This window comes from Mustela nivalis (assembly GCF_964662115.1).
Source record: "Mustela nivalis genome assembly, chromosome: 4".
Classification (NCBI taxonomy): domain Eukaryota; kingdom Metazoa; phylum Chordata; class Mammalia; order Carnivora; family Mustelidae; genus Mustela; species Mustela nivalis.
In genome coordinates this window covers 56,116,294-56,143,991 of record NC_139023.1, presented here as the reverse complement: position 1 = coordinate 56,143,991, position 27,698 = coordinate 56,116,294, and the positions used below count along the sequence as shown (strand labels likewise).

Genomic DNA, 27,698 nt, shown 5'->3' with positions numbered 1-27,698 from the left:
ACTGCGCTGCGAGGCAGGAGGGAGGAGGGACGGTGGCGAAGGATGGAAAGTGAGTCAGTAGGGACAGAGCTGGAGGAACCGAGTCGCGGCGATGACAGCCAGGGGGCTCACGCCTTCGCTGCTGCTGCAGCTGCTGGTGGTCGCCGGCGCTGCGGGCGCCCGCTGGCGCGGGCAGGGAACCACACCGCACCTCCAGAGCATTATCCTGGGCCGGTGCGCGGAGTATGATGCCCTGGTGAATCCGGACCCGCGGTGAGCAGGACCCCGGAAACGGGAAAGAGTAGAGGGGAGGAGGAGGCTGTTCGGAGGGGCAGATGGAGTCTAAAGGGTAGGGGTCTCTCCACCCGAGAGGTATGCGCGGGGTGGGGCGAGGGAGATGGGATTCTAAAGGTCCGGGTAGCCAAGAGCAGAGCGTGGTACGTCTAAGGATAAAGAGAGAAAAAGATAATGAGAATGTGTGTGTGTGTGTGTGTGTGCGCGCGCGCGCGCGCGCGCGCGCGTATGCTTAGCCAGAATGGTCAGACCCGGGATGGCGGACCTGGAAATTGGTGAATACAGAGACTTGGGGAATTAGAGTTTCAGATTCTCTGAAACCTACAGGACTTAATGAGTTTGAGTCACTCTTGCCAGCACAGTGCTTCTTATTTCTTTCTTCTAACTTTTTTTTTCTTCAAAGATTCTATGCATTCATTTGACAGGGATCACAAGTAGGCAGAGAGGCAGGCAGAGAGAGAGGAGGAAGCATGCTCCCCGCTGAACAGAGAGCCCGATGCGGGCGCTGGGATCATGACCTGAGCAGAGGCTTTAACCCACTGAGCCACCCAGGCACCCCCGTTCTTCTAACTTTTGTTCCTTCTTTGGACCTACTTTTTCGGTTTCATAATTTTTTTTTCTTGTGCAAGTTTTGTTGTTGTTGTTGTTGTTTCATTTCAGACAAATAAAAAGAGCAGAGAATAATATAAGGAGCAGCCATATTACCCAGTCCCCACACAAGAAACAGTTAAAAATGCCTTGGGAAATGTTTTTGGAAAGCTAGGATGGACTTGAAGAGTGTGGCTGTCACCAGAGGGCGTCCTGTCTGCTTTAGTGTTACTGAAAACAAAGGGTGAGGGCGGGAGGTGTGTCCGCCAATAGATCAGCCCAAATCTTCTGGCTTGAGCGGACGGTTTGTTACTTACCGCAAGTAAGGAAGAGAGGGAAGTAGTTCTCAAAGCACTATCTCCTCTAACATAAACTTCGGGGCTATTTTAGGCTGCCAGCCAGCAACATCTGGGTGAGTTAACTCCCTACAAAGAGGAAGCTGGTCAGAAAAACTTAGTAAAACCTTTGTAATCTTTTGAGCAAGGCATTGAAGGGGTTTGCATACGAAGGCGGAGCTCCGTAATTTCCCAAGAACATCTGCCGCATTCTTAAGTGACTTGGGGGTTTCCCAGAAATGGGGCAGTTTACAGGATTTGCGAACCTGACAAATGAACATGCTGGAGGAACAAAACAGTGTATTCCTTTTAACTTCTCACTGTGGTCCCTGGTAACCTTATCCCTAACTAACTCACTGGTCACTGGCCTGACCAATGTGCCCCCCACCCCAGTGGACCTTTGAAGAGGAAAATTACCCAGAGTAGGCCCAGGCCGAGGGGAGGGGGTGGTGGTCCCCAGAAGACGGAAAGTTACTGACAAGAAGTTAAAGAAAACCAGGGGCGCCTGGGTGGCTCAGTGGTTTAAAGCCTCTGCTTTCAGCTCAGGTCATGATCCCAGAGTCCTGGGATCGAGTCCCACATCGGGCTCTCTCCTTGGTGGGGAGCCTGCTTCACTTCCTCTCTCTCTGCCTGCCTCTGCCTACTTGTGATCTCTCTCTGTCAAATAAATAAAATCTTTGAAAAAAAAAAAAAACTTAAAAAAAAAAAAAGAAGTTAAAGAAAACCAGAAGCCCTACTGGGATCAGGAGATAACCAGCTGCTTCTGCTCCTGTAAACCGGCTTCCTGCCCCAAGCTCCCTGCAACTGCTGTTCCCACCCAAAGCACCTCCTATGCCCCCAGTTTAAACCCACCTACCAGCAGTCAGCATAGCCCTTGGACCCTGACTGCCTGCAGCCCTCTATAAAAGCCCTATAACCCACTGCCTGGGGCCCAGAACTTGGAGCATGAGCGCAGCTGGGTACTCGGGCGTAAAATAAATACAAGTTCTCCTACTTCTCCCAGGGTCACTTGGTCTCTCGCAGGTCTGATGATTTTTCTGCAACACCTTAAGTCTCAATGGAGAGGCCCCTGGTGTCGGGAGCCTGAATGGTTTGTTGGGATTGTCATCCTCCAGCAAAGTGCCTTTTGTGTTCATCTCCAGGAGATCCTGCCAAGACTCTGTTCCTTAGCGCTGAAAAATGTGTGCCACAGTGTCTGAGAGCCATTTCCACCATTGGATTCCCAAATCTATCACCTAGGCTTTTCTTCTCTTCTGACTGGGCGTTAATGCACAAGACAGGACAGTTAGCGGTCTTTATTCTGCCCAGTTCTGCAGAGTTAATAAATGGCAAAACTGATCAGAAAACTGTTGGAGTATTTAGAAATGGCAATACTTCATGACACCTCATAATGTGTTTTTTTATTTTCTTTTTTCTTTTTTAAATGTGTTGTGCTGCACAGGGGCAGGAACTGCACAGCTATCTGGGAAGCCTTCAAAGTGGTGCTGGTTAAGGATCCCTGTTCCGTCCTTCCCTCAGACTACGATCATTTTATTGACCTCTCCAGACATTCCATTCCCAGAGACAAGGTAAAAACATTCCTCTCCGTCCCTATAGAGATAGACGGTGCCAGGGGTCTGTGACCATGCAGGCCCCTCTTTTAAACTTAACTAATTTAAAAAGTCAAGTAGCAAACTCGCCTGAATTTTCTGGTGGGAAAGCATCTTGGTCTTCAGTGGCAATCCTGGGTCTCTTTCCTGTCTGGGCGGAAGGAACTTTCCTAAGGCAACAATTTCTGTGGGGAATCACGTAAGGATCTTGCCACACCTTTCCCCTGGGGCTCTGCCCCTAGCCAATTTTGAATAACTTGTGTCCCAACTGACCCCAAAGGCCTGAACTTCCAAGTGGCTCAGAGGACCCTTACCCTCAGTATTTTCCCTGAAGACCAATCCCTCTTTATTTTAAGGGACCGTAAAGTTCTAGCTGTTCAGTAGCAGTTTCTTTAAGAAAACCATGTCTGTATTCTGAGTTCTAATAAAATGAAAGTAAATGAGAAAATCTACATAAAATGCTCACTTAGAACAATACCTTGAGTTTAAAAAAAGTCAGATAGCTTTGTTTCTCAACGACATAATTTTCATTTTCATATTAAAATCAGGTAACATTGATGTTTACCAATGAAAAAATCTTAACATTGTTTTTTTTTTTTTAATTTGCAAATGGAGATGGAAGGTTCAGAGACAATAGATTGAAAAAGAATAATTTTTAAGAATATGTTGCATTTTGAGGGGCACCTGGGTGGCTCAGTGGATGGAGCCTCTGCCTTTAGCTTAGGTCATGATCTCAGGGTTTTGGGATCGAGCCCCACATCTGGCTCTCTGCTCACTGGGGAGCCTGCTTCTCCCTCTTTCTCTGCCTGCCTCTCTCCTACTTGTGTTCTCTGTCTGTCAAATAAATAAAATCTTAAAAAAAAAAAAAAAGAATATGTTGCATTTTGAACCTTGCTGCCTCCCTGCCAGTAAAAAGAGGAACCTTAAATGTTCTCTTTCATAGATTTTAGTGCTAGTTGATGAACTCAGTAAATAGTTATTGAGCTCCTTCCATGTGTTGGACCTTGTGCTAAGGCTGGAGGACACCTGCAGTGGGGAACAAAACAGCCCCTGCCCTCTGGGAAGTTTCCAGTCTAGGGATAGTCCAGTTGCACTGCTGAGGGTCTGATGAGATCATGAAAGGGCTATTGTTATTTCTGTTAGTGTTATCTGAAAACACTGAGCATTATAGTGGAGATCTCCACTATAAAATACAATATAAAAGTAACATATTTCTTTCTTTTTTTTTTTTTAGAGATTTTATTTATTTATTTGACAGAGAGAGATCACAAGTAGGCAGAGAGGCAGGCAGAGAGAGAGAGAGAGAGAGAGAGGAGGAAGCAGGCTCCCTGCTGAGCAGAGAGCCTGATGTGGGACTCGATCCCAGGACCCTGGGATCATGACCTGAGCCGAAGGCAGCGGCTTAACCCACTGAGCCACCCAGGCGCCCAAAGTAACATATTTCTGAGGCACTTTACACTCTCTGTGTGACAAAACCTTCTGAACACAGCTGTGGAAGAAGAGAAAGGGCTCATGCTCTCTGTTTTCCAGAGGTGGAAACTGAGGCAGAGGGTTCTGACATGCCTTGCCCAAGATCAGACAGACCGACAAGATCTTTTTAAATCCAGAGGTTAAAGATACATATAAATATATACTACAGGGAAAGTGCTTTTTTTAATGGGTGTAGGATACCCTTGGAATGATGGAGGAGAGATCATAGCGCTCTCTGAAAGGGCAAACAAAGACAAAAAGTTTGCTTGTTGTCAGAGAAGTCAAGAGTTGAATAAGAAATGAACTGCCTGGGGATGCCTGGGGATTCCTGGGTGGCTCAGTGGGTTAAGCCTCTGCCTTCCACTCAGGTCATGATCCCAGGGTTCTAGGATCCAGTCCCGCATCAGGCTCCTTGCTTGGCAGGGAACCTACTTCTCTCTCTGCCTCTGCCTGCCACTCTACCTGATTGTATTCTCTCTCTGACAAATAAATAAAATCTTAAATCTTTCTTAAAAAAAAGAAAGAAATGGACTGCCTGGCTGAAAAAAATCTGCTTTGATTTTTCATGTTAATTTTGTGTTTGTTTTTCCTTAGTCCCTGTTCTGGGAAAACAACCACCTCCTGGTCACTAGCTACTCAGAGAATGGCCTTCGCTTTTTGCCTTTGTGCAGTGTTCTATACGGGAGGATTGGAGATTTTCTGAGCTGGTGTCGACAGGAAAATGCCTCCGGTAAGACTTCCTGGACAAATCACAAGGAGAGTAAGAGCTTCTGGTTAAGTTGATACTGTGCATTTGCCATTTGTGCTAAATGCTTTCCTATGCATTTGTCTCATTTGATTCCCCCTAAATCATCTGATGTAGGTGGCCATAATAATAATTAATAATAACAATAGTAGAGAGAAAGCACTTACTTTTGCCGGCTACTCTGTAAGCATATATTGACATTTACTAACTAATTTAATCTCTGCAGCAGCCCCAGCAGCAGATAAATCCTCTCCTAATCCCTGTTGTGATAAATAAGGAAACTGAAGCACAGCAAGATTAAGAAAGTTGCTGAGGAGTGAATCGCTAGAAAGCAGCAGGGTCAGACTGTCTGATTCCAGGGCACATGCTTCCTGCCCTGCCCTGCCCTGCCCAACCTGGCCTCAGGATTCTCATTTTTCAGAAGGGGAAACTGAAGTTTGAGAAGATTAAGTCACTTGAAGGAGTTGGGCCAGCAGTTAATCCTCTTCTGATGGATTGTGAAGCTTGTGCACTTAAATGCCACTCCAGGTACCAGAGATGTTTTAAGATTAAAATCACAGGGAAAGTCACAAGGGCTGGCCTGGTGGTGAGGAAAAACTCTCCTAATGCATCCAGATCCTTCTGAGACCTGGAGATAGAGCAGTTCCCATCCTCAGTGGGCTTATAGCTTTGTGAGGGTCATTTCTTTCGTGCTGTGCTCTGATGCAGGAAAGGCCAGATCCTAAGCAGTATTTGAGACACCCACCTAGACCAGTCTGGGAAACTTCCCACCAGCTGTTGGTTCTCAATGAGTCTTGAAGGGTGAACAGGAAAAGAGGTGGAAGGAGGTGTTCCCTTCTTGAAAATTGGTGATTCTTCCTGCCTAGGGACTGGAATCACTTTAAAAGTTAGCCTAAGTTCATTTCTCTGTATTCTCCTCCATTCATTCCTTTATCCAACTATGAGTCATAGAGTACCTGTTCTCTGCCTCTATGCACTGTAAACACAGCAGAGAATAAAACAGGAAAATAATACCCCATCCTTACATTATAGATGGGGAGGTAAGACAAGACACAGGCAAGTCAAGTAGTGTGCCGTAAGATTACATGGGCGACAGAGAGAAACAAAACAGGAAAGAGAGTAGAAAGTAGAAAGTGGGAGGACGAGGGAGGACAGTGTTGCAGGTTCACATTCATGTCCAGAGAAAGCCTTGCTGTGAAGCTATTTGAGCAAAGATCTGAAGGAGTTGAGGAAGAGCATTTCCTGAGAGAGGGAACAGCCAGTGCAAAGAAGTAACGTCTAGTATATTTAAGGAACAGCAGTAAGTAATAGGCTGTGAGGGTAGAAGAATAAAGAAGGGCCAGATGGCATGGGGCTTTCACTGGGAGGGAGATAGAAAATTGCAGGGTTCAGGTCAATGGATGTGGCCATTCATCCGATACACAGTGACCAGGAAGTCTGATTATCTTGCAGGTCTCAGAGATAGGTGGAGTGTGAGAAAAAGAATGTGAAGGAAGGAAGAGTATGGTATAATCACAAATATTCGGTGGTTGTCCCCAGTCCCTGGCACACGGCTCCTAAAACCCTGGGAATGTGAGGAGTAATAAGATTGTCTTGTGTGTGATAGTGACATGAGTAGTGGTTGGGGGCCCCTGTTTGGCTTCACATGGGGGCTGGTCACCAGAAAGACCAAGGAAACCAGATTAGAGCCTGTGAGGTTTAACCCCATCCCTGTCCTCCAGGAAGGAAAGATCCGATTGATGTATTTGAGAGAGGGCACAAGGAGGGGGAGTGGCAGAGGGGGAGGGAGAAGCAGGCTCCCCTCTGAGCAGAGAGCCCAATGCGGGGCTCCATCTCAGGACCCTGAGATCATGACCTGAGCCGAAGGCAGAGGCTTAACCCACTGAGCCCACCCAGGTGCCCCATCGTTAGAATTTTTTTAATGTAATACATTTTAATACTTTGTACGTTTAAATGTCATAACATTTCTGTTTTCTGGCTAAAGACTATCACTTTCTTGGTGTATCTTTGCTGCGTTTACTTCCAAGACCAGGGCTAACTATAGAAGGCACTTCACCCAGCAGAGCAAAGGTTTTGTTTTATTTTGTTTTTTAATCACTTCACTGGAACCTCAGTAAAGAAATAGCCGAGCTGACATGATGATGCTGGGTGGTCGGCAGCCTCACTCATTAGCCAACGGCTTGGGTCTTTGCCTTCCTCACATTTGTGTGAAGCAAAATGACACCTGTCTTCTCAACACAGCTTTTTCCCCTTTGTGGGTCGGGTAGGCAGAACTGTGAACATCAAACTTGTGAACACTGGCTAAATACAGATTTCATGGAGTCAGCAAATGTTTTAAATTAATTCTTCTCTGATGCAATGTTTGAAATGAAACACTGTCTGTCTGTTTTCCCCTCAGGGCTCGATTACCAGTCCTGCCCTACATCAGAAGATTGTGAGAACAACGCTGTGGATTCTTTCTGGAAAAGGGCCTCTATGCAGGTGAGCTTGGGAAGGCTGACTGGGAGGCTGAGCACATGTGGGACATGTGAACACGGAACGGAGGGGTTCAGAGACAGAACCATTGGGCCGTGATTTAACGTCTCTGAGGCTGTCTTCCTGTTCACATTCACCACATTCTGATTCACGCCTTCTACTCCATAAAGGAGTGAGGACTTACGGAGCCTAAATACTTAGTGCAGCCAACATATTCAGTGAGTGTTCGTGTAGATGAGGATATTAAATAGTCACTATTACTACTATTGTGATGTGGCCGCTCTTAGTTTTGGAAGCAATATGATTTTGATTGCCATGTAAAGCAATCAGGGGTGGCACCTGTTTCATGTGAGACGCTGGGACACCTGAGATCCAGATATGGGGGTCAGAAATGTCCCCAAGGCTGCTATTCATGATAGAGGAGGTGTTAGGAGGTGGTAGGTGACAGGCGAGGAGAAGATAACTGGAGACACAGAAATGGCCCCTTACCGAAGGCCTATTCGTCAGGGAATACTGTCACCAGAGATGATGACAATCTAGTAAATGTTAGTTCTGTTGACTGGGAGGCCAGTGGACTTCAGGGTCCTGCCATCCACCACCACCAACTCCCTCTCAGGGCTGGCCATGTCCTTTTTTGTCCCATGCTGGATCTTCGCGTACCCACAGGGTCCCTTGTTGATCAGAGTGAGATGACTTTGGTTAAATCCTCCTCCATGCTGCAGTGGAGCCGGCTAGAGGGCCAGCACTAGGCAAAAGTCACTGTTCATTCCTGAGCTCCCCTGCTGCTCCAGTGGGAGCACCCCATTTATGCTCACTACCCATAGGCTCCATTTCCGGTGGAGACTCCACTCCCTGAGTGCTGGGCTGCCAGAGCCCCTCGTGGAGGTTATGGGGGCATCATTTAGCAGCAACTTAGGGGCAGTGTCAGCATTCTTGTAAAGGAACTAAGAATCATGCTCACATCGTATGAGCCCTTAGACTGTGCTGGATCATCTATGCACAAGGAGAGGTAGTTCAGTGATGAGGAAAGGGTTTGAACTGTAGCAGAGGAGTATTCAATACATATTAATAATGACTATTTTGTTTTATTTTTATTTACTTTTTTAAAGATTTTAAACATTTGTTTATTTTAGAGAGAGAGAGCATGCATACAAGCGGGGGGAGGGCCAGAGGGAGAGAATTTCAAGCAGACTCTGTACTGAGCCCCGGAGCCTGGCACAGAGCTTGATCCCATGACCTTGAGATCATGACCTGAGCTGAAGCCGAGTTGGAGGGTTAACTTACTGAGCTACTGAGGTATCCCAATAATTATTATTTTAAATGATTTAATCTTTACAACAATCCTGTGAGATCAGGGACCCTTATGACCCCTGTTTTACAGATAGGAAAAATGAGGCACAAAGAGATCAAGAAACTTAGGCAGACTTATTTTTGTATTTTCTTCCTGTTCAACTTGTTACATAGACTTATTCCAGAGCTAATAAGTGGAGGAGCCAGGGAACAAATTTTTCAACCACTATATCATACAACTTCATTATATCTGCATGCATTTTTTATTACATTTTTTTCTTATCAATGTGATAGCTGCTCAGGATAAAAAAGTGACAAATAATAGATAATACAGATAAGAAAATTAATCACATATATGCCTACTACTGCCTGAAGGCAATCCCTTCAGAAGCATGGTCATCAGACCTTGGCATTTGTGGATTTGACCATGACCATTAGCACTGACTGCTTGGAAGCACCTTGCGACATGCATGACACGAAGTGTGTTGTTGGTTTGCTGCCGCTGGTATTGGGCATCACTAGGTCCAGCCAGGGCTTATCTCAGTGCCACTTGCCTTCTCAGCCCCCCACCTCACTCCAATATAAACCTCTTACCAGGGATATTGAATGTTCTGGTAGTATTTTGAAGTGAAGATTTCTGAACTTTTTCTGGACCCATCTCTTCCTTGGGAAACTTGGGGGGTTGACTAATATTCCTAGACTTTTGCTTATTTATTTTTAGCACAGTAGAGCTCATGCTGCTTCTTCCTAATATTGCATTTTGCTTTATAAATCCATATTTCCTCTATGTTTGCAAATCTTTAGCAGTTTTATTAATGGCTGGCTAATATTTCAGACACTTAAGTACTATGAGTTACTTACTTGCTATTTCTTTTTTCTTCACTATTTTAGATGGCTTGCAAACAAGGCTGTAGTATACGCCTTAGTGCACAGTGCTTGTGATGGTCCTTAGAACTGCTTGCAAAATATGTCTGCCTCATCTCCTGCAAACATGGTTTGCTTTCCCCTGCCTGTTGATGTTACTTGCCTGTGACTTCTTATGACTTGCCAATGAGATGTGAGAGGGAGTGACTGTGATTTCTGGGTAGAAGTGTCTCAAAACTGGTCAGTGATTTGCCACTGTCAACTTCTACCTTCTCTGACAATCAATGACTTTGTAGATATGGACTCTTCATCAGCTTGAGGACATATGGAACAAAACCCCAGTGGACTTGTGATAAAGATGTAGTGTGAGCATGAAATAAATCTTTGTCGCTTTTACTTTGCTTGAGATTTTATTTTATTTTATTTTTTTGACAGAGAGAGATAGAGAGAGGGCACACAAGCTGGGGGAGTGGAAGAGGGAGAAGCAGTCTTCCTGCTGACCAGGGAGCCCGAAGCGGGGCTCGATTCCAGGACCCTGGGATCACAACCTGAGCCAAAGGCAGATGCTTAACTGACTGGGCCACTCAGGAGCCCCAAGTCTCCTGTGATTTTGAGGTTGTTTGGCAGCATACCTTAGTCTATTCCAGCTGATACAGTGCTGGAAACTGATTATTTCACATGGTTTTCCAAGAGTAGATTCTGCCATGGAGTTACAGAGTTACAGAATCTATGAGTTTTTGACATTTCAAAGCAATTTGCTTTCCAAAAGATGCCAGTTTCATCCCTACCAGCTGTATCAGATGTCAAATTTAGTACATCCTTGCTCACATGAGGAATGTCAATTTTTAAAAATTGCTCATTTCATTGCTGAAAAAAAGTGACATGTTAATTTAATCAAAATGCTTGTTTCTTCTTACAGTATGCAAGGGAGAGTTCTGGAGTGATCTCTGTCATGCTGAATGGTTCAGAGCCTTTAGGAGCCTATCCTGTTAAAGGGTAAGAACACCAACATCAACAAATACAGCAAAGAACGCCAGGATGTGTGTTTAGTCTTTTCTAGTGGAAGTTTGAGAAAATCATCTTAATCATCAGCATAATGCTTGCTTCTGTAAATTCAGGTAAAGCAAAGACAGTTGAATGAACTGGAGGTCAGAGCCACATCTATACATCTCTGCCATTAATAGCTGATGAATGCATGAATGAAATAAATAACCTAAAAATAAAGGCCAAAAATACTCCCATAGAACACTCTGGAAGCTTTCCAACAAAAGTAATGTGCAAATAACTAAAATTAAAATGGGAAAGATATCCTCTTGCTTTAGGACTTTAAGAAATGTTGGGGTGGGGGTGCCTGGGTGGCTCAGTGGATTAAGCCTTTGCCTTCCACTTGGGTCATGATCTCATAGAGTCCTGGGATCAAGCCCCTCATTGGGTTCTCTGTTCAGCAGGGGTCTGCTTTCCCTCCCCCCCCTCTGCCTGCCTCTCTGCGTAATTGTGATCTGTCTCTCTCTATCAAATAAATAAATAAAATCTTAAAAAAAAAAAAGAAAAGAAAAAACAAATGTTGGGGTACCTGGGTGGCTCAATCATTTAAGCTTCCATCTCTTGATTTTGGCTCAGGTCACCATCTCAGGTGACCTCCACACTCAGCATAGAATCTGCTTGGGATTCTTTCTCCCCCTCTTTCTTTGCCTCTCCCCCTGCTCACATGCCCGTGTTCTCACTCGCTTGCTCTCTTTCTCTCTAAATAAATAAAAATCTTTTTTTTTTTTTTTTTTAATTTGACAGACAGAGATCACAAGTAGGCAGAGAGGCAGGCAGAGAGAGAGAGAGAGAGAGGAGGAAGCAGGCTCTCCGCGGAGCAGACAGCCCGATGCGGGGCTTGATCCCAGGACCCTGGGATCACGACCTGAGCCGAAGGCAGAGGCTTCAACCCACTGAGCCACCCAGGCGCCCCAAAAATCTTTTTTTTAAATTGTCTTTCTTGGGGTACCTGGGTGGCTCAGTCGGTTAAGCACCTGCCTTGGGCTCAGGTCATGATCTCAGGGTCCTGGGATGGAGCCCCGCTTTGGACTCTCTGCTCAGTGGAGAATCTGCTTCTCCCTCTGCGCTCTCCCCGCCGCCCCAAATAAATAAATAAAATCTTACCCAAAAAATTGTCTTTCCTGTTTCTCAGGTTTTTTGCAGATTTTGAAATTCCCTACTTGCAGAAGGATAAAATCACACGAATTGAGATCTGGGTTATGCATGAAATCGGAAAACCAAAAGTGTAAGTCAGCGTGTTACCAATGATGGTAATTGTGCAAACATGCTTCTCTTGAATATGCTATACTCGAGCCCATTTTACACTTTCATTTTTGGGGAAATTACAGCGTTTTCTGTTTCTGATGTCATGGGTAAAGAAAGACAAAGTCTTGACTTTTTGGAAATGCCACTAACCAGTCCTGAGCCCAGAGAGGATCTACCTCCTTTATTCAGTTAGTGTTCTCAGCCAGGAAAAGGGTGTTCCTTTCTGAGCTTCCTGGGAAGCCCTGGGTAGGAGAGTTCCTGATGCGTTTGTGTGAGTCAAAGCCAGTTTCTTCTCCTGGTTGTTAGAAAGCCCCCACCAGGAGTTCTCAGAATTGACCCAAGGACTCTGTAATGAAGCGTTTATTCTCAGAGAACAATCATTTCCACAACTGGGTCTCAGATAACTGAGCAAGGAAACTGTTAAGATCCATCCCTGGATCAATGCAAGCCTGACCTCATTCTTCTCATCAGCGAGGAGAATTGCTGGAAAAAACGGAGGGTAAGAAATGTAAACCCAGATGATTTCAGAGACAAGCCAAGGATGCCCAGCCCGGTCCAAGTGCAGCCATGTCAAGCCTCAGAGGCCTGCTGGGGCCTTGCTCTTCAGAGCATCGATGAAAAGTATTGCCAACCCCAGTGAGTATGTATGGGGAGAGTCTTAGCAACTTCCCCATTTTAGGCTCCCTGAACCCTCTAAGACTCACTGCATCATGAGCGATTATTTTTTCCTGTCTCTTAAGAGATTAAATTTGCAAATTACTTACTATGTAGTATTACCACAATCTGCATTTCTTTTCCTGGAAGACAAATTATACTTACGTTGCATAAAAAACAGTGTATAGTATTTTTATTTCTATGGGAAGTTCATCTTTGTCTAGAAATTATGCTTGCTTGTTGTTTTAATGTGTCTATGAGAGACAGCTTGCCCTTTGAACCTATCTTTAGTGAGATAAGGAAATTGCAATTCAGCATTATCTTGGACCAACAGTTCTGCTACAGGCGAGATGATAAAAGGGCCCAGAGCTCCTGGTTGTATGTTTGTGCTGCAGAGTTGGAGTTATGGGTCATGAGCTAAGGAAATGAGGGTCCTGCACTGCTCAGATTTTAGGGAAAAAAAAAACCGTATAGACAAAGAGCTAAAAACAATATGACTTGATGTAGGAAAGGTGATATTAAGGTTCAAAGCCGACGGCCAAGAAAGAATTCTTGAGACATCTTCGGTGCAAAACTGTGATTTTATTAAAGCGTGGGGACAGGACTGGTGGGCGAAAAGAGCAGCATCTGGGTCAAGCCGAGTAACCCATTCTATACCTACTAGTTGGGAGGGTGAGGTCAGGGAAGTTTCAAAAGAATTTTCATATGCTAAAGAGAACCTACAAGAGGCCTGCCTTTGTCAAGTTAAGGTGGTTTTTAAGCAAGACATTAACATTCAGATAGTTGGGAGTTTCCTGGCAGAAAGTCACACTCCTCCAGGGAGTGGCGGGGTGTAGAGGGAGGTTTGGGCTAGGATTTCCTTTTGTCCTTAGCAAAGTATTAACTTAGAGACATTTGAGCCTCTTAGAGGAACGTCATTCTGCCTGTTTCGAGGATCTGTCAGTGGGTGGTAAGGAAATGCATCAGGTTTCTTCTGCCTTTGTTTCCCACATCCTGGCTGATACCCAATTGTGGTTGGCTTTGTTTTAACTGCTGTTATTTTAAAAAATATATATAGTAAAATAACCCACTGACCTCTATATCAAGGTGTCCTGAAACCACCACATTATTGCTTTCTAAAAAATTCTCAGTAATGAGCTGAGAATTAGCTCAGGAGAAGAACTTCATCCAGGAGAAGAACTTCATCCAGGAGAACTTCATCCCATTTTTTAGCTAGATTCTAAAACTTGAGGTCACTTAACCCCTTGCCCTCATCATTCCTGTAATACCTAGAATTCCACTTCTTTTGTGAAAACTTCTTCCAGTCACTCATTTCCACTCTGTATGCTCCATTTCCATTAGTGTTAACAGTGGGGAGGCTGTTTCCCTTTTCATTCTGGGTAAACTGAGGCAGGCCTTGCTGGAGATATGAATGCCATGCCTGCTTCTCACAGCTGGCGCTATTGCATCCGTGCTGTTTGCCCCTGCTGAATTATGGCCACAGGAGAGCAAGACTCCCGGTGGATGAGTGTGTGGGGAAATGAACACTCACACGGTGTTGGTGTGCCCAGAAGAGGGTGCTGTTTGGCACTGCCTATGGCTGGAAAAGAAACAATAGGCCCAATTAATGTAACCTTGTGTATCAACTATACTTCCTTAACAACAACAACAAAGTAACAGTGGGTCCCAAATACAGTCATTTCTCCCCACAGTAGCAAACCAAGTTTCAGCCTCTCCCAGAAATGTGACCTTTCAAAGGTCAGTTTGAAATTTCCTGACCAGTAGTAATTGTAAAGGCCTTTTTAGCCAGAGTAGCCCCACCTCGGTTGAACAGCCATTTTGTTATTTATGCCGTAAAACTTAAACTGACCCTGCCCCACCCCGGGGAACTTACTTAAAAGCAAGTCGGGGAAACCAGTCCCAGGTAACAAAGCCCAAACACAAGGGTGGGTCAGGTCAGGTGGAAATAACGGCCCAAATGCAGGGATGAGTCGGGTCAGGTGGAGACATCCAATCAGTACAGTGCGCCTACTGTCTCCCTAGCTACCAAGCAGTGTGGGCCCTGCCAATTCTGACCAAGGTGATAGGCTAGTTCAAATAGCTACTATGGGGTGAATTGTAGTTCAATTGGTCACCTGTGTGTGACCTAGCATGACTGTGCAGCCTTCTCTGTGTGTTACAATCTCATTGGTCACCTGTGTGTGGCCAGGCCCAACCTTTGCTCTATCAAAGTTAGTCTGTGAGGCAGGGAGGGGTCGCCCTGCCTGTAAGGGGCGGCCCAGACCTGTCTGTTTGAAGGTCGGTTTGGTTCTTGATGCTTGGCGTGAAATAAAGCTTTGCTTGACCTTCACGTTGGATCAGTCTTGCTCCTTTGACCATGGACCCATTATTGGGGGATTCAACAGTAATGACACTAAATCTGCCCCTCTCCCTTCCCAGCAAAGAGAAGATGACCTGGCCTGGAATAATCCTTTCTTTTCTTTCGCTAGTAACTTCCCTGTCTCACGCTCCTAAGGATACAAAGCCTTCCATGTTCAAGGACTTCTCAGAGCACCTGCCTGTTTACTAGAAGGATGCTGCTCTATGCCTGAATCACTGAATCGTTGAATAAAGCCAATTAGATTTTCAGATTTACTCAGTTACATTTTTTTGCTTTAAGACCATCAAGAAGCCTTAAATCGAATTCAAAACCTTAGTACCAGAAAAAGTACTTCCAGGAATTCATGCTAAGGAAGCAAAGAATTAGGATGTGTTTGAGAATGAAGCTTCAACAAAGTTAGTTTTAGTCATCAAAATATAGGAATTAACCTTGATCGTCAACAAGGAGAACTGGTTTTATGAATCATGTTCTGATTATGTAAGAGAGACCATGCAGGAATTTAAAAATAACAGCAGAGAGGTCTGTGTGTGGCACACTTATCCATCCATACACACACAGACGAAGGCCAAAGCAGAATACGAAATGCACTGGACACCAGAAGCCTATTATATATATATTTTTAAATTTTATTTATTTATTTGATAGACAGAGATCTCAAGTAGCAGAGAAGCAGGCTCCCTGCGGAGCAGAGAGCCCAATGCGGGGGCTCAATCCCAGGACCCTGGGATCACAACCTGAGCGGAAGGCAGAGACTTTAACCCATTGAGCCACCCAGGTACCCCCCATTATATTTTAAAAGTCTCCGGGAATGAATGTATTTCAGACTTTTAGAAGGATATACACCAAAATGTTAGCAGCCTTTAGTCCTGATCATAAGCGACTGGGATGATTTCTTTTTCTTTGTGTTTGTTTGCATTCTTTTGATAATTTTTGATTTGTATGTTCTTGTTTTCATGAAAGCCTAACCTAATACACACTGTTTGGTGAATAAGTGGGCAGCACTGTGCTGGCCTGGGGCGTGTCACTGAGGAGTGTTGACTGCTGGGGTGGTGATGCGCTCTGGGGCACAATGCGCATGCGCCAGTGAGGGCCCTCCCAATGCGTTGGACCGCTGGACCTGCATGCTTTGGTCCCCAGTGCACCGCCTTCTGGGGGTGTCGCGGGTTTCCCGGAAGCGGCAGTTTTGGAGGTGCTTCTCTGTATTCCCTTAGAGAAGAGAATAACCCGGGAAGAATCTGGTCATAGAAAATTTTAATTCACCCAGAAAGAGCTTCCTTTCCCCGGCTTTAATTTTATTTATATATTTTTATATTTTAGGGAATCCTGTGGAGAAGGCACTGTGAAAATCCTGGAAGAGAGACTGAAGAAAATGGGTTTTCAGTACAGCTGTATAAATGATCACTTGTAGGTGGTATATCGTAATCAGTGTGCAATTTCAAAGGTGAAGCAGTGAATTTGGAGGGCACAGGGTTGTTGAATGTGTTCTGTTGGGATTAGCTCTGTGCCTTCTGGGCTGTCACTGGGTGTGAGGTTGCTTTGAAGGATGCTCTTTTCTTTCTACTATAGAATCCTTCCTTTTTTAAAGCACCAGATGTAACTTTATTTTTTTAAAGTCTTTATTCAAATGCTAGTTAGTTAACATACAGTGAAAAATTAGTTTGAAGTCAACAATATAGAGATTCCACATGTCAATACAATACCCAGTGCTCATCACAAGAAAGCACCAGATTTTCATAAATTTGTCTTAAGAGGCAGTTCTTTGCCAACACAGCTCAATGATGGAGAAAATTGTGCCTAAAAATTCCACATTTAGGACCAGTTTGCTTTGGCTCAGGAACTCCCTCGAGGAGGCTGTCTTTGTAAGTCATCAGGCCAATTGTGGCGACCCAAGCCAGAGCCCAAAGCGTCCTTCCCTTCCCTTCCTAAAGGACGCTTTGGGCTCTGGCTCAGAGACTCAGACTGCTTTCACATGCTGTGGGGTTGTCCCCACCTGTGCTGCTCTTTGGGGCTCTTCCCTTACAAGTCTGGCTTAGCTGTCCTTATTCCCACTTCTGGTATTCAGCTGGGATTTTGTCTTGCTCCTGGGAGCACAGAGGAGATACATGAAAGACTTACCATGGGAGAGGGACCAAGATTAATGCACCAAACTCCAACCCAGATATAACTAACAGCCACTTGCCCCACAAAATTCAGGGGACACGGTCCTCTGTCCTGTGGCCGTCAGGAGTTGATTTTGGCCTGGTCTTCTCTTTTCTGAGCCTCTCTTGCCTCCTGGTTGGTTACTGTGAGCTCTGCATTGAGCCAGACTCTATAAAACTCAATGACTTGGGGGGGGGGGCAGGGGCACAGAAAACAGCAGCAACAAACTATTCTCAGAACAAATACTTCTATAGTATAGACTTTACTGGAGAGTAGACAAATTCTGTAAATCGAACAATGCATTTCCTGTTTTTATTCCAGCCACCTGGCCAATAGAGAACCCCTGTTGGCTTGCCTCCTTAGTGCCCCATGTGCCACGGCTATCCTGCTCCTCTATTTAAAAAAAAAAAAAAGATTATTTATTTATTTGTCAGAGAGAGAGAGAGAGAGAGAGAGCATGCACATGAGCAGGGGGAGGGAGAAGCTGAGCAAGGAGCCCGAAGCCCGATGTGGGACTCTGTCCTAGGACCCTGGGATCATGACCTGAACCGAAGGCAGATGCATAACCGACTGAGCCACCCAGGAACCCCTAGCCCCTCTCTCACTTCTGCTTACCTGCCTTCTCGGGACTCTGCATCTTCTCCCTCTAACCATGCAGCTTCTTTGCTGGACCTGGGCACTAGCCATCACCTGTGTCCCTCAAGTCCAACTTTCTGGCCAAAGACCTCATTGAGAGGATTTTCCAAGCAAGACTGTCCATGGTTACGGAAGTGGTTCCATGCTTGGGCTCTGGCGTGTGCCTACAAGGTTCAACTTCAGCTCCGCCACTGCTACTGTGTGTACTTGGGCAAATTACTTTGATTAGCTTTCTCAGCTATAAACTGGAGATGGTAATACCTGCTCCATCTGGTTGTTGAGAGGATTCAGTGATATGGTCTGTGTAAAATCCATAATCAGATTTCTTTGTACAAAATAAGTGCTCAGTAAATGCTAGCTAGTATTTTTTAAAAGAAACAGTTTGTGTGGGGGCACCTGGATGGCTCAGTTGGTTAAATGACTGTCTTCAGCTGGGGTCATACTGGGATGGAGCCCTGCATCCGTCTTCTTGCTCGAAGGAGAGCCTGCTTCTCCCTCTGCCTGCTGCTCCCCCTGCTTCTGCTCTCTCTCTCAAATAAATACAATCTTAAAAAAAAAAAAAAGTATGTGTGTTCTTTAAGGTCAGAGACTTTGTGTCCCCAGTGCTTTGCCTGCACACCATAAATGTTTGATGAGTGAAAATCACTTAAATAATCCCTTAAATATTCTTTCTTTTCATACCATAGACCAGTGAAGCTCTTAAAGTGTGTGGACCACAGCACCCATCCTGATTGTGTCTTGAATTCGTAAGTAGATGTCTGACCCAACCTCCTTGCTTCTCCAAGATAACCAGGACTTAACCATTGACACATTGATGAACTATAATATAATTTAACATAATATAATTTAACACCCATCCCTAAAATGACCTGGCTGCCGAGTAAGGTTTGTGTTCTTGCTCTTCTCCATCTCTCTGAGCTGCTAGGTAGGTGTGGGTTTGGAGAATATATGCCCAGGCCAGGTGACATCCATCCGTCCATGTGGGCAGAGGAGATCGTGCCGCGCTGCAGCGGTTGGCACATGGTGGGTGCTCCCTGATGGCCGTAGGATCCATTCTTCATCTATAAGGGCAAGAATATTAATCAAGGCCTCATGCCGGACACTGTGCTATGTGCGATACATAGAATATTTTGTTAATTTTTATAACTAGTCCATTAGACAGAGACAGACACAGAAAGAGAGAGAAGGAAAGAATATGCAGTCACTACTGGAACCACCTGCCTGGTCGTTGTCCCCCCGGATTACTGAGTAGACCAGAATGAATCTCCTTGCTTCCACTTTGTCCCATCCCTCATGACTTCTTTGCAACCCAGCTGCTAGAGTTAGCCTTTTATTTTAACTGTTCATTAGGGAAAGTTCCAAACATACTCTTGGACTGTAGTTCTTCAACCTCTTAGTCATGTGGCTTGTCTGCTCACAACTCTGTGGCTCTGCAGTGGCTCCCACATCCCTCAGAGCCAGAGCCAAACAGCCTGCTCTGGCCCGTTTTTCTCTCCGTCTTCTGTTCTGCTCCTTTCCCCTTTCTGCGCCTCAGCTGCAGTAGCTTCCTGAACATGCCAGGCACATTCCTGCCCCTGGGCCTTTGCCTGCACTGTTCATTCTTCTGGCAGTCCTTCCCCTAGCTGTCCGTGTGGTTAACTGTCTCAGCTACTGTATTAGCTCCCATTTGACCTCTGTGAAGTTATGTTGACCTCAGTATTTGAAATTACAGCCTACACCATCGACTGCTCTGTGAAACCCCTCATGCTGTTCTGTTTTTCCTTTTTTTTTTCTTTTTAAGATTTTTAAATTAAATTAAATGTATTTATTTGACAGAGAGAGAGAGATCACAAGTAGGCAGAGAGTCGTGGGAAGCAGGCTCCCTGCTGAGCAGAGAGCCTGATGAGATGCGGGGCTCCATCCCAGGATCCTAAGATCATGACCTGAGCCAAAGGCAGAGGGAGGCTTAACCCACCAAGCCACCCAGGCGTCCCCTATTTTTCTTTTTATACTGTTTTTCATCTTCCAGCTTATTTGCCCATTAAGTTTATTCTTTACTGCTTGTCTCCCACATGTTAGAACATAAGTCCCAGAAGGACAGGGACTTTCACCTGTTCAGTGATGCATGTGTCCCAGGAGATTAGCAGGTAGCTTACAAGTGGGTAGGTGCTTAGAATGAAGGAATGAATAAATGAATGAGTGAATGACAAATGATTGGTTTCTACTCTGAGGAGGCATGGATTTGAGACAAAAAATGTCTTAATTCGGCCAGGCAGTTGAAAGGAATGACAGATGTCCTACAGAGTTGAAGATGTGTCTGGTGTGTGCAGATTTTGATTGCAAGAAACAGAAACCAATGGCTCACTTAGGTGGAGAAAGGGCAGAATAAGATTGCTGGGAGGACTTAATAGGATAAGCAGTCCAGTGAACTGAGGACTTCAAAAGGCCCGGAGAGGCAGATCTCCATAGTGTTACAGCATAACTTATGTCTATGTTTTTACTCCTTGCTGTCTTAAGCCAACTGTCAACTTTATATAGATACAGATCATGCAAAATTTCTTTTATTTTTTAAGGAATTTTTTAAATGATTTTATTTATTTATTTGCTAGAGAGAGACACAGTGAGAGAGGGAACACAAGCAGGGGGAGTGGGAGAGGGAGAAGCAGGCTTCTGGCTGAGCAAGGAGCCCAATGTGGGGCTTGATCCCAGGACCTTGGGATCATGACCTGAGCCAAAGGTCATGACTGAGCTACCCAGGGCCTCCAAAATTTCTTTTTGTGAAACCATGGCACTGTACATGAGCATTTCTGAAACAGGCAGGTGGTTCCACCCTGGCCTCCTGTGCCTCAGTTTACCTCCTCTACTACAGGAGGTGTAAGGTGAATGAGGTGGCTCTCCTTACTGGTCCTCAGAACTTTCTAAGTGGGGACTTTGGACATGAGCGCATCATCTTGTTTCTTTCCAACCACATTCCTGAAAGGAGGGCAAGTCAGTCCCCATCAGGGATGCTGAAGGGGTTAACGATCTCTTAAAGTTACTCAGGACTGGCTAGAGCCAGAAACAGAACCCAAGTTTGCATGTCAAGTTCTTGTTTCCCCCACAAAAACACTTCACCTCAGAATGTCACTACGGTTCATACCACAGCAGAGAGGAAGGGATTTAAAGTACCTGATTTGCTCTTTGGGCATTCTTCCAGCGATTGTTGAAAAGATTGATGTATGACACTTCTTTCCCCATTCCACTGAATGTGAAGAAGAAAACTGCCTTTCACTCTTTGCCAGGTTTTCTTCCACTTTCATTGCCCTGGAAGGAATTTTACCGATGATACCTTCTTTAAACAACTTAGCTAAGAATATTGATGGATGATTTGCAGGAGAGATCCCCAAGTGGCAAATATGGAGAATAATTTCATCTTTCTAGTAACAGTGAGATACAAATTTAATAAGGTACAATTTTCGCTTCAACTTCTTGGACTAGGCTTAGCCAAAAACAGTGAAAAAATATTTTAAAGGTCTTATTCAATGCTTGATGCCATTGTAAGTTTGTAAATTGCTTTGGGAGAGCAATTTGACAATATATATCAGGAATTATAAAGATATTCACAATTTTTGGCTTAAGTCAGACCTTAGGGTACTTCCAGTACCCTCTTCTAAAGAATGTGGGGGCAACCTGTATGCTCAAAGATGTTCACCAAAGCATTCTTTGTAATACTGAATCCAAGGTGTAAGAATTGGGAGCTGGACCTAAATATCCAATGAGAAGTGAATGGTTGTATCAAGGGATTACATTTACTGGGTGGAATATAATGTAGATACTATATGTAGATTGTATCTCCATAAAACTAGGCAGGGGCAACAGTGGTAGGATAATCATACAGCAATTGGAAAAACTCTCATGAACAATTCAAGTGAAAAAACATGTAGAAAACAAACTTGAAGGCTTATAGCCTCCTATGTGGGCCAAAAATTCCGTACAATTGATAATCTCCTGGATTGGTGAAGATACGAGAAAACAGATGTAATTATGTTATTGAAATAAGGACTCACTTTGTAAGTCAGGGTCAAGGAGAAACATCAAATCTCTCATCTTGGCCCAAATTCTCTGTCTAAAGTGAGTTATCTCTCCTCCTCCAACACACCCCAGGACACAGAAGTGGGAATTCCAAGTTCAACTTGGCTAGGAATAATGGAGTTAAGGACTTTTAATCTGCAAAAGTTTAGAATGGAACAATCAGCTGTTTGTGTAAATCCAACTCACGTTATTAATAGTTCTGTGGTAAGTTTAGGACTGACTTGCATATTTTGGTATTTAATTTATTTGCAACATTTTACAGAATTTAGCATATAAAAATAGCTGTGTGATTCCAAGTATATATATGTAACCATTAAATTACTGATTTCTTTGCCAGGTTTTTGGGATTTTTAGCTGAAAGTTATAAGATATTTTACTAAGTTTTTAGCCAAAAATGGAGAGTTTAAGAGAATTGAAATTAAACTTAATACTCTTATTAGATTTTCTAGAATCAAGTATTTGAGGAAGTTCTGCTTATTTAAAGTCATTTGAAGGGGCACCCACCTGGTTCAGTCTGTAGAACATGAGATTCTGGATATCAGGTTCTGGAGTTCAAGCCCCATGTTGGGTACAGAGATTACTTTTTTTAAAAGTTACCAGAGGTCCCTATTCTTTCTCTTTGAGATAAGCTTTAGCCCCAATATGAGACTTGAACTCACAGCCCTAGATATCCAGAATTACATGCTCTACCAACTGTGCCAGCCAGGCAGATTCTTTTTTTTTTTTTTAAGATTTTATTTATTTGACAGACAGAGATCACAAGTAGGCAGAGACGCAGGCAGAGAGAGAGGAGGAAGCAGGCTCCCTGCTGAGCAGAGAGCCTGATGCGGGGCTCGATCCCAGGATCCTGTGGTCATGACCTGAGCCGAAGGCAGAGGCTTTAACCCACTGAGCCATCCAGGTGCCCCCAGGCAGATTCTTAAATAGGAAAATATGATTCAAAATTAATAGAGAAATCTATGGGGAAATAAGGTTTTGAATTTATAAGTTTAATAGCTGGAATTAAATTTTTAAGCCAATGTAATTGCAAATAGTGGTTTTTAATCTTTGCATGAAAGCTGCCCTCAAGCACAACCTCACATAGTCAGAAAAGTTTAAGTTAAAATGCGACATGTGGGGTGCCTGGGTGGCTCAGTGGGTTGGGCCTCTGCCTTCGGCTCAGGTCATGATCCCAGGGGCCTGGGATCGAGTCCCGCATGGAGCTCTCTGCTCAGCGGGGAGCCTGCTTCTCATCTCTCTCTCTGTCTGTCTCTCTGCCTATTTGTGATCTCTCTCTCTGTCAAATAAATAAATAAAATCTTTAAAAAAAAATAAATAAAATAAAATGCGACATGTAAAGGCACATGAACCCAGTCATGGAAAGCAAAGGAAAACAAAACTGTGTTTCTATTTGTGCATGATAATGAACATCAGTGATGAAATAGATCTAAGGACATGAACTCCAAATTGCTATCAGCGGTTACTTTTAGGAAAGGGAGTGAGAACTTCAGTTGGGATGGAGACCCTCAGTATAACTGTGTCTTGTTCTGTAATATTTTATTTTTCTAAAAGAAAAAACACAGGCTCACTTGGTTAAGTGTCCAACTCTTGATTTCGGCTCAGGTCATGATCTGAGTGTTGTAAGGTGGAGCCCTGTGCTGGGCTCTGTGCTCAGTAGGGGGTGTGCTTCTCTCCTCCTTCCCTCTCCTGCACCTCCCTGCTCTCTCTCTCTCCACAATAAATAAATACATCTTTTTAAAACATATATATATATATATAAAAGATTTTATTTATTTATTTATTTGACAGAGATCACAAGTAGACAGAGAGGCAGGCCGAGAGAGGAGGAAACAGGCTCCCTGTTGAGCAGAGCCCGATGCGGGGCTCCATCCCAGGACTCTGAGATCATGACCTGAGACGAAGGCAGAGGTTTTAACCCACTGAGACACCCAGGCGCCCCTTAAAAATATTTTTTAAAAGGAATACCTACCTTTGTATTTGTTAATTATTTTAGGGCAAAAGAAAAAAATCTATTTTTAGTAAATCCAAGTCTGCAATGTTAACTGAATCAGAAGTGCAATTGTAGAAAATGTCCAGCAGGAGGAGCCCTAGTACAAATGTGTAGACTGCTTAAGATTATTTTATTTTACTTCTTTCCTTTAATTTAAGATTTTATTTATTTAATTAAAAGAGAGAGACAACATGGAGGTGGGGAGGAGCAGGAAGAGAAGCAGACTCCCCGCTGAGCAGGGAGCCCAACATGGGGCTCCATTCCATGACCAGAAGACCATGGCTTGAGCCAAAGGCAGCTGCTTAATGGGCTTTATTTTGTTTTTATTTTTATTTTATTTTATTTTTTTTTTTTTTTAAATATTTATTTATTTATTTGACAGAGAGAGATTACAAGTAGGCAGAGAGGCAGGCAGAGAGAGAGAGGAGGAAGCGGGCTCCCTGCTGAGCAGAGAGCCCGATGCGGGACTCGATCCCAGGACCCTGAGATCATGACCCGAGCCGAAGGCAGCGGCTTAACCCACTGAGCCACCCAGGCGCCCTATTTTGTTTTTATTAAAAAATTTTGGGGGGGTGTAGTTTGGTGTACAATCTCATTCAACAGGCTTATATAGGCTTACACTGTGCTCACCACAAGTGTAGCTACCATCTGTTACAAGATAAGTCTGTTACAGTATCATTGACCATATTCCCTATGCTGTGCCTTTTTTTTTTTCTTTCTTTCTTGTGGTTTATTCAGGCTGTTACTGGAAGCCTGTATCTTCCACCCCTTGCATCCATTTTTCACATCCTCCCTCCTATCTGGCAACCATCAGTTTGTCTCTGTATTTACAGGTCTGATTCTACTTCTTGTTTTTTTATTCATTTGTTTTTTTCTTTTAGATTTCGCATATGAGTGAATCATATGGTATTCGTCTTTCTCGGTCTGACTTATTTCACTTAGGATAATACCTTCTAAGTCCATCTGTGTTGTTGCAAATTATTTAAAAAAACAAACCGCATCCCTTTTATGGTTATGTAATATTCCTCTGTGTGTGTGTGTGTACACCACATCCTCCATATCCATTTATCTATGGATGGACGTTTAGGTTGCTTCTGTATCTTGGCTGTTGTAAATAATGCTGCAATAAACATTAGCAAGAAAGGGGTGATCAGCACTCAAATGGAGTCTAAAACCACAGAATAAATTTCCAAGCCAACACTAGATTGTTTCATGATTTTTTAAAAAATGTATCTTTTAATTTTTTTAATTCAGTAATTTTTAAAAAATTCAGTAATTTCCATTTAAAAAAATTCAGTCAGTGGTCAGACTGTATTTGCTTTGGTTGGAGTCCATTTTTTGGCCAGGTCCTCTCTTGGTGTCTTAATGGCAAGACGGATTTTTCCACACTAGTTAAACTCCAGTGATACAATGTCCATCAGTAAGGAGGTTGGCTACCTTTATGGTATGTCCATACAGTAAGACTTCATCCATGAGAAAGAATGAAGTAACTAAAATGTATAATACAGATACATGTCCAAAATCTGAAGTTAGGTGAATAAAGGTGCAGATTCCATTTGTGTTAGATAAAAGGGTACGTGAAGGTCTGTGTAGGTATCCGCACAGTAAGCATAAGTCATATTTCTCGGAAGCCAGCTCAAACCATCAACACTGATTCTCTGTGGAAAGCAAGGATGGGGAATCAGTCTGTGGAGCACCGAGGTGGCTCAGTTGGTTAAGCGTCTGCCTTCGACTCAGGTCATGATCCTAGGTCCTAGGATGGAGCCCCAGTTGGGTTCCCGGCTCAGCCGGGAGTCTGCTTCTCCCTCTCCTCCTCCCCCAAATCATGCTCGCTCGTTCTCTCTCTCTCCCCCCAGCCCCGAAAAAATAAATAAAATCTTAAAAAAAAAAAAAAAAAAAGAATGGGGAGTCTAAGGCACTTTTACTTTTCACTTTATACTTTTGGTCCTATTTCATTTTTTCTGCACTGTGCATGTATGTATATTTTTGAAAGTAGGAGCCACACACCAATACTGAAATTTTCTTTATTTCCCTTTTGATTTACAGGGCAGCTGCATCTAGAGAAATCCCACCTCTCTGGGCAGAACATGGTGCCAGTCATATTGTTCCCTTCCTAGTGGCTCTGGCTTCAGCTGTTCACATGTAACCAGAAACTCCGCTGTGTGGCCCTAACTCTACCCCAACCCTGAAGCCTGCCCTTTGCACATTCATTCTTCTTGTTCTGTGCATACCAGGTGATTCCATTGTCTGATGAAGCTTCCTGCTGGGAAAACAATGTCCTGAGAGGGCTTTTCAATGATACACATGCTCAGGATTTCAGAGACAGGAAATTCTTCTAGTCCTATTGAACAGGTTAAAATTGCTGCATTAGAATTAAAGCAAGTTATTAGCTTCTTACTTCATAATGGTGCAAAGCATTGAGATCCAGACTGATGCTCTATAAAAAATATTTTTAGGAAATTCTAATAGAACTAAATCTGTGTATTTTTCTATATTTTCTTTTATCCTCAGTGGGGCACACTGCATGCTTATTGATAGTTTAAGATATATACTTAAGATAGTATAAGATATATATACATATATATTTGGCATGCAAAGATTTATGTTTAAAGATGTTCATTTAGGAGTGCCTTGGTGGGTTGGTCAGTTAAGTGTCTGACTTTGGCTCAAATCATGATCTCAGGGTCCTGCTCAATGGGGAGTCTGCTTTTCCCTCTTCCTTTCCCTCTGCCCCTCTCCTCTTTCTGTCAAACAAATAGATTTAATTTTTTTAAAAAGTTGTTCATTTAATGGTTAAATATAATGGTAGGGTAGAAGCTCACAATGTCCAATAATAGGGTACTGTCCTCATATTGCTTTGTATATCTGTAGGATGGAATATCGTTCAGCTGGGAAAAGTCAAGTTTACTAACCCAAATGTCCTTTGCCCAGTGAATGGATGAACTAACTGTGGTACATCTATACAATACTCAGCAAAACTCTGTATATTTAGCAAAAGAAAGTAACCAGCTATTGGTATCCGCAGCAACATGAGTTAACACTGAGATGTACTCTGCTAATGAAAGAATTCAGACCCATAGGTGACATACCAATATTATTCAACTTACATGACATTCTGGAAAAGGCAAAGCTATAGGAATGGAGAATAGATCAGTGGTTGCCATGGATTAGGACTGGGGGGAGTGGTAACTACAATGGGGCAATGTGAGGGAGTTTGGGGGAGTGAGAAACTGTGTCCGTATCCTGATTGTGGTGGGGACCTGAATGTATACATTCGCCAACACTCAGAACTGTATGTCAAAAAGAGGAGTTTCTCTGTATGTAACTGAAATGTCTTCAAAGAACGTTTAATCACATAGGAAAATGTCAACAAGAAATATAAAACTGATGAGGGAGCAGGAGGCTGGCTGAAGACAAAGCAAAAGCTGGCGCCTTGCACCCCCCTCTCCATCCACTCCCCCTCAGTCATAAGTGTAGCATCCCTCAGGCAGCCCTGACTGCCAAGAACAATAAGCAAATAGTTAACTTGCAGAGCCCACAAGCCTGCTAGACAGGAGTCTCCCTTGGCTTACAAATGTCCTAAATCTCACTAACAAAGACGATTGATAGGAGGATTGTGACATCCCACCAAAAAGTCTCCCAGCTATCATGGTTGGTCTAAAGACAACATTGATGAAGCCAAAAGGGCAAGGGCAAGGCCTCCAGCAGGCCTCGGACCTCCTGGCACCTTGTAGGCCCTCTTTAGCACATGAAAACTCCTTTGAAACCTCCCTTCCCCTCACCTTCCCCCAACTGCAGGGACCATAACCTGCCATCCCTCACAACCAGAGCAGCAGCTCTTCCTGCCCACAGGTCCTGTCCCCGTGCTTTAATAAACCACCATTTTGCACCAAAGATGTCTCAAGAATTCTTTCTTGGTCATCGGCTCCGGACTTCAGCCCACCGAACCTCA

At 43.9% G+C, this 27,698-nt stretch overlaps 1 protein-coding gene across 1 annotated transcript; it reads left to right on the top strand.

The window, feature by feature from the left end:
- On the top strand, positions 1-27,640 carry BST1 (bone marrow stromal cell antigen 1). The gene is made up of 9 exons (XM_082728726.1): positions 1-252; positions 2,638-2,764; positions 4,850-4,985; positions 7,399-7,481; positions 10,549-10,625; positions 11,806-11,898; positions 16,249-16,335; positions 18,393-18,452; positions 25,793-27,640. The coding sequence occupies exons 1-9, from the start codon at positions 92-94 to the stop codon at positions 25,890-25,892; spliced, it is 924 nt and encodes a 307-aa protein (XP_082584852.1). The 5' UTR covers positions 1-91; the 3' UTR covers positions 25,893-27,640.
- Positions 27,641-27,698: the final 58 nt, after the last annotated feature.

Coding starts and splice junctions, on each gene's coding strand:
- BST1 (XM_082728726.1), top strand. CDS start 92: ATGACAGCCAGGGGGCTCACGCCTTCGCTGCTGCTGCAGCTGCTGGTG. Junction 2,765..4,849: donor ATTCCATTCCCAGAGACAAG/GTAAAAACATTC, acceptor GTTTTTCCTTAG/TCCCTGTTCTGGGAAAACAA. Junction 16,336..18,392: donor AGCTGTATAAATGATCACTT/GTAGGTGGTATA, acceptor TTCATACCATAG/ACCAGTGAAGCTCTTAAAGT.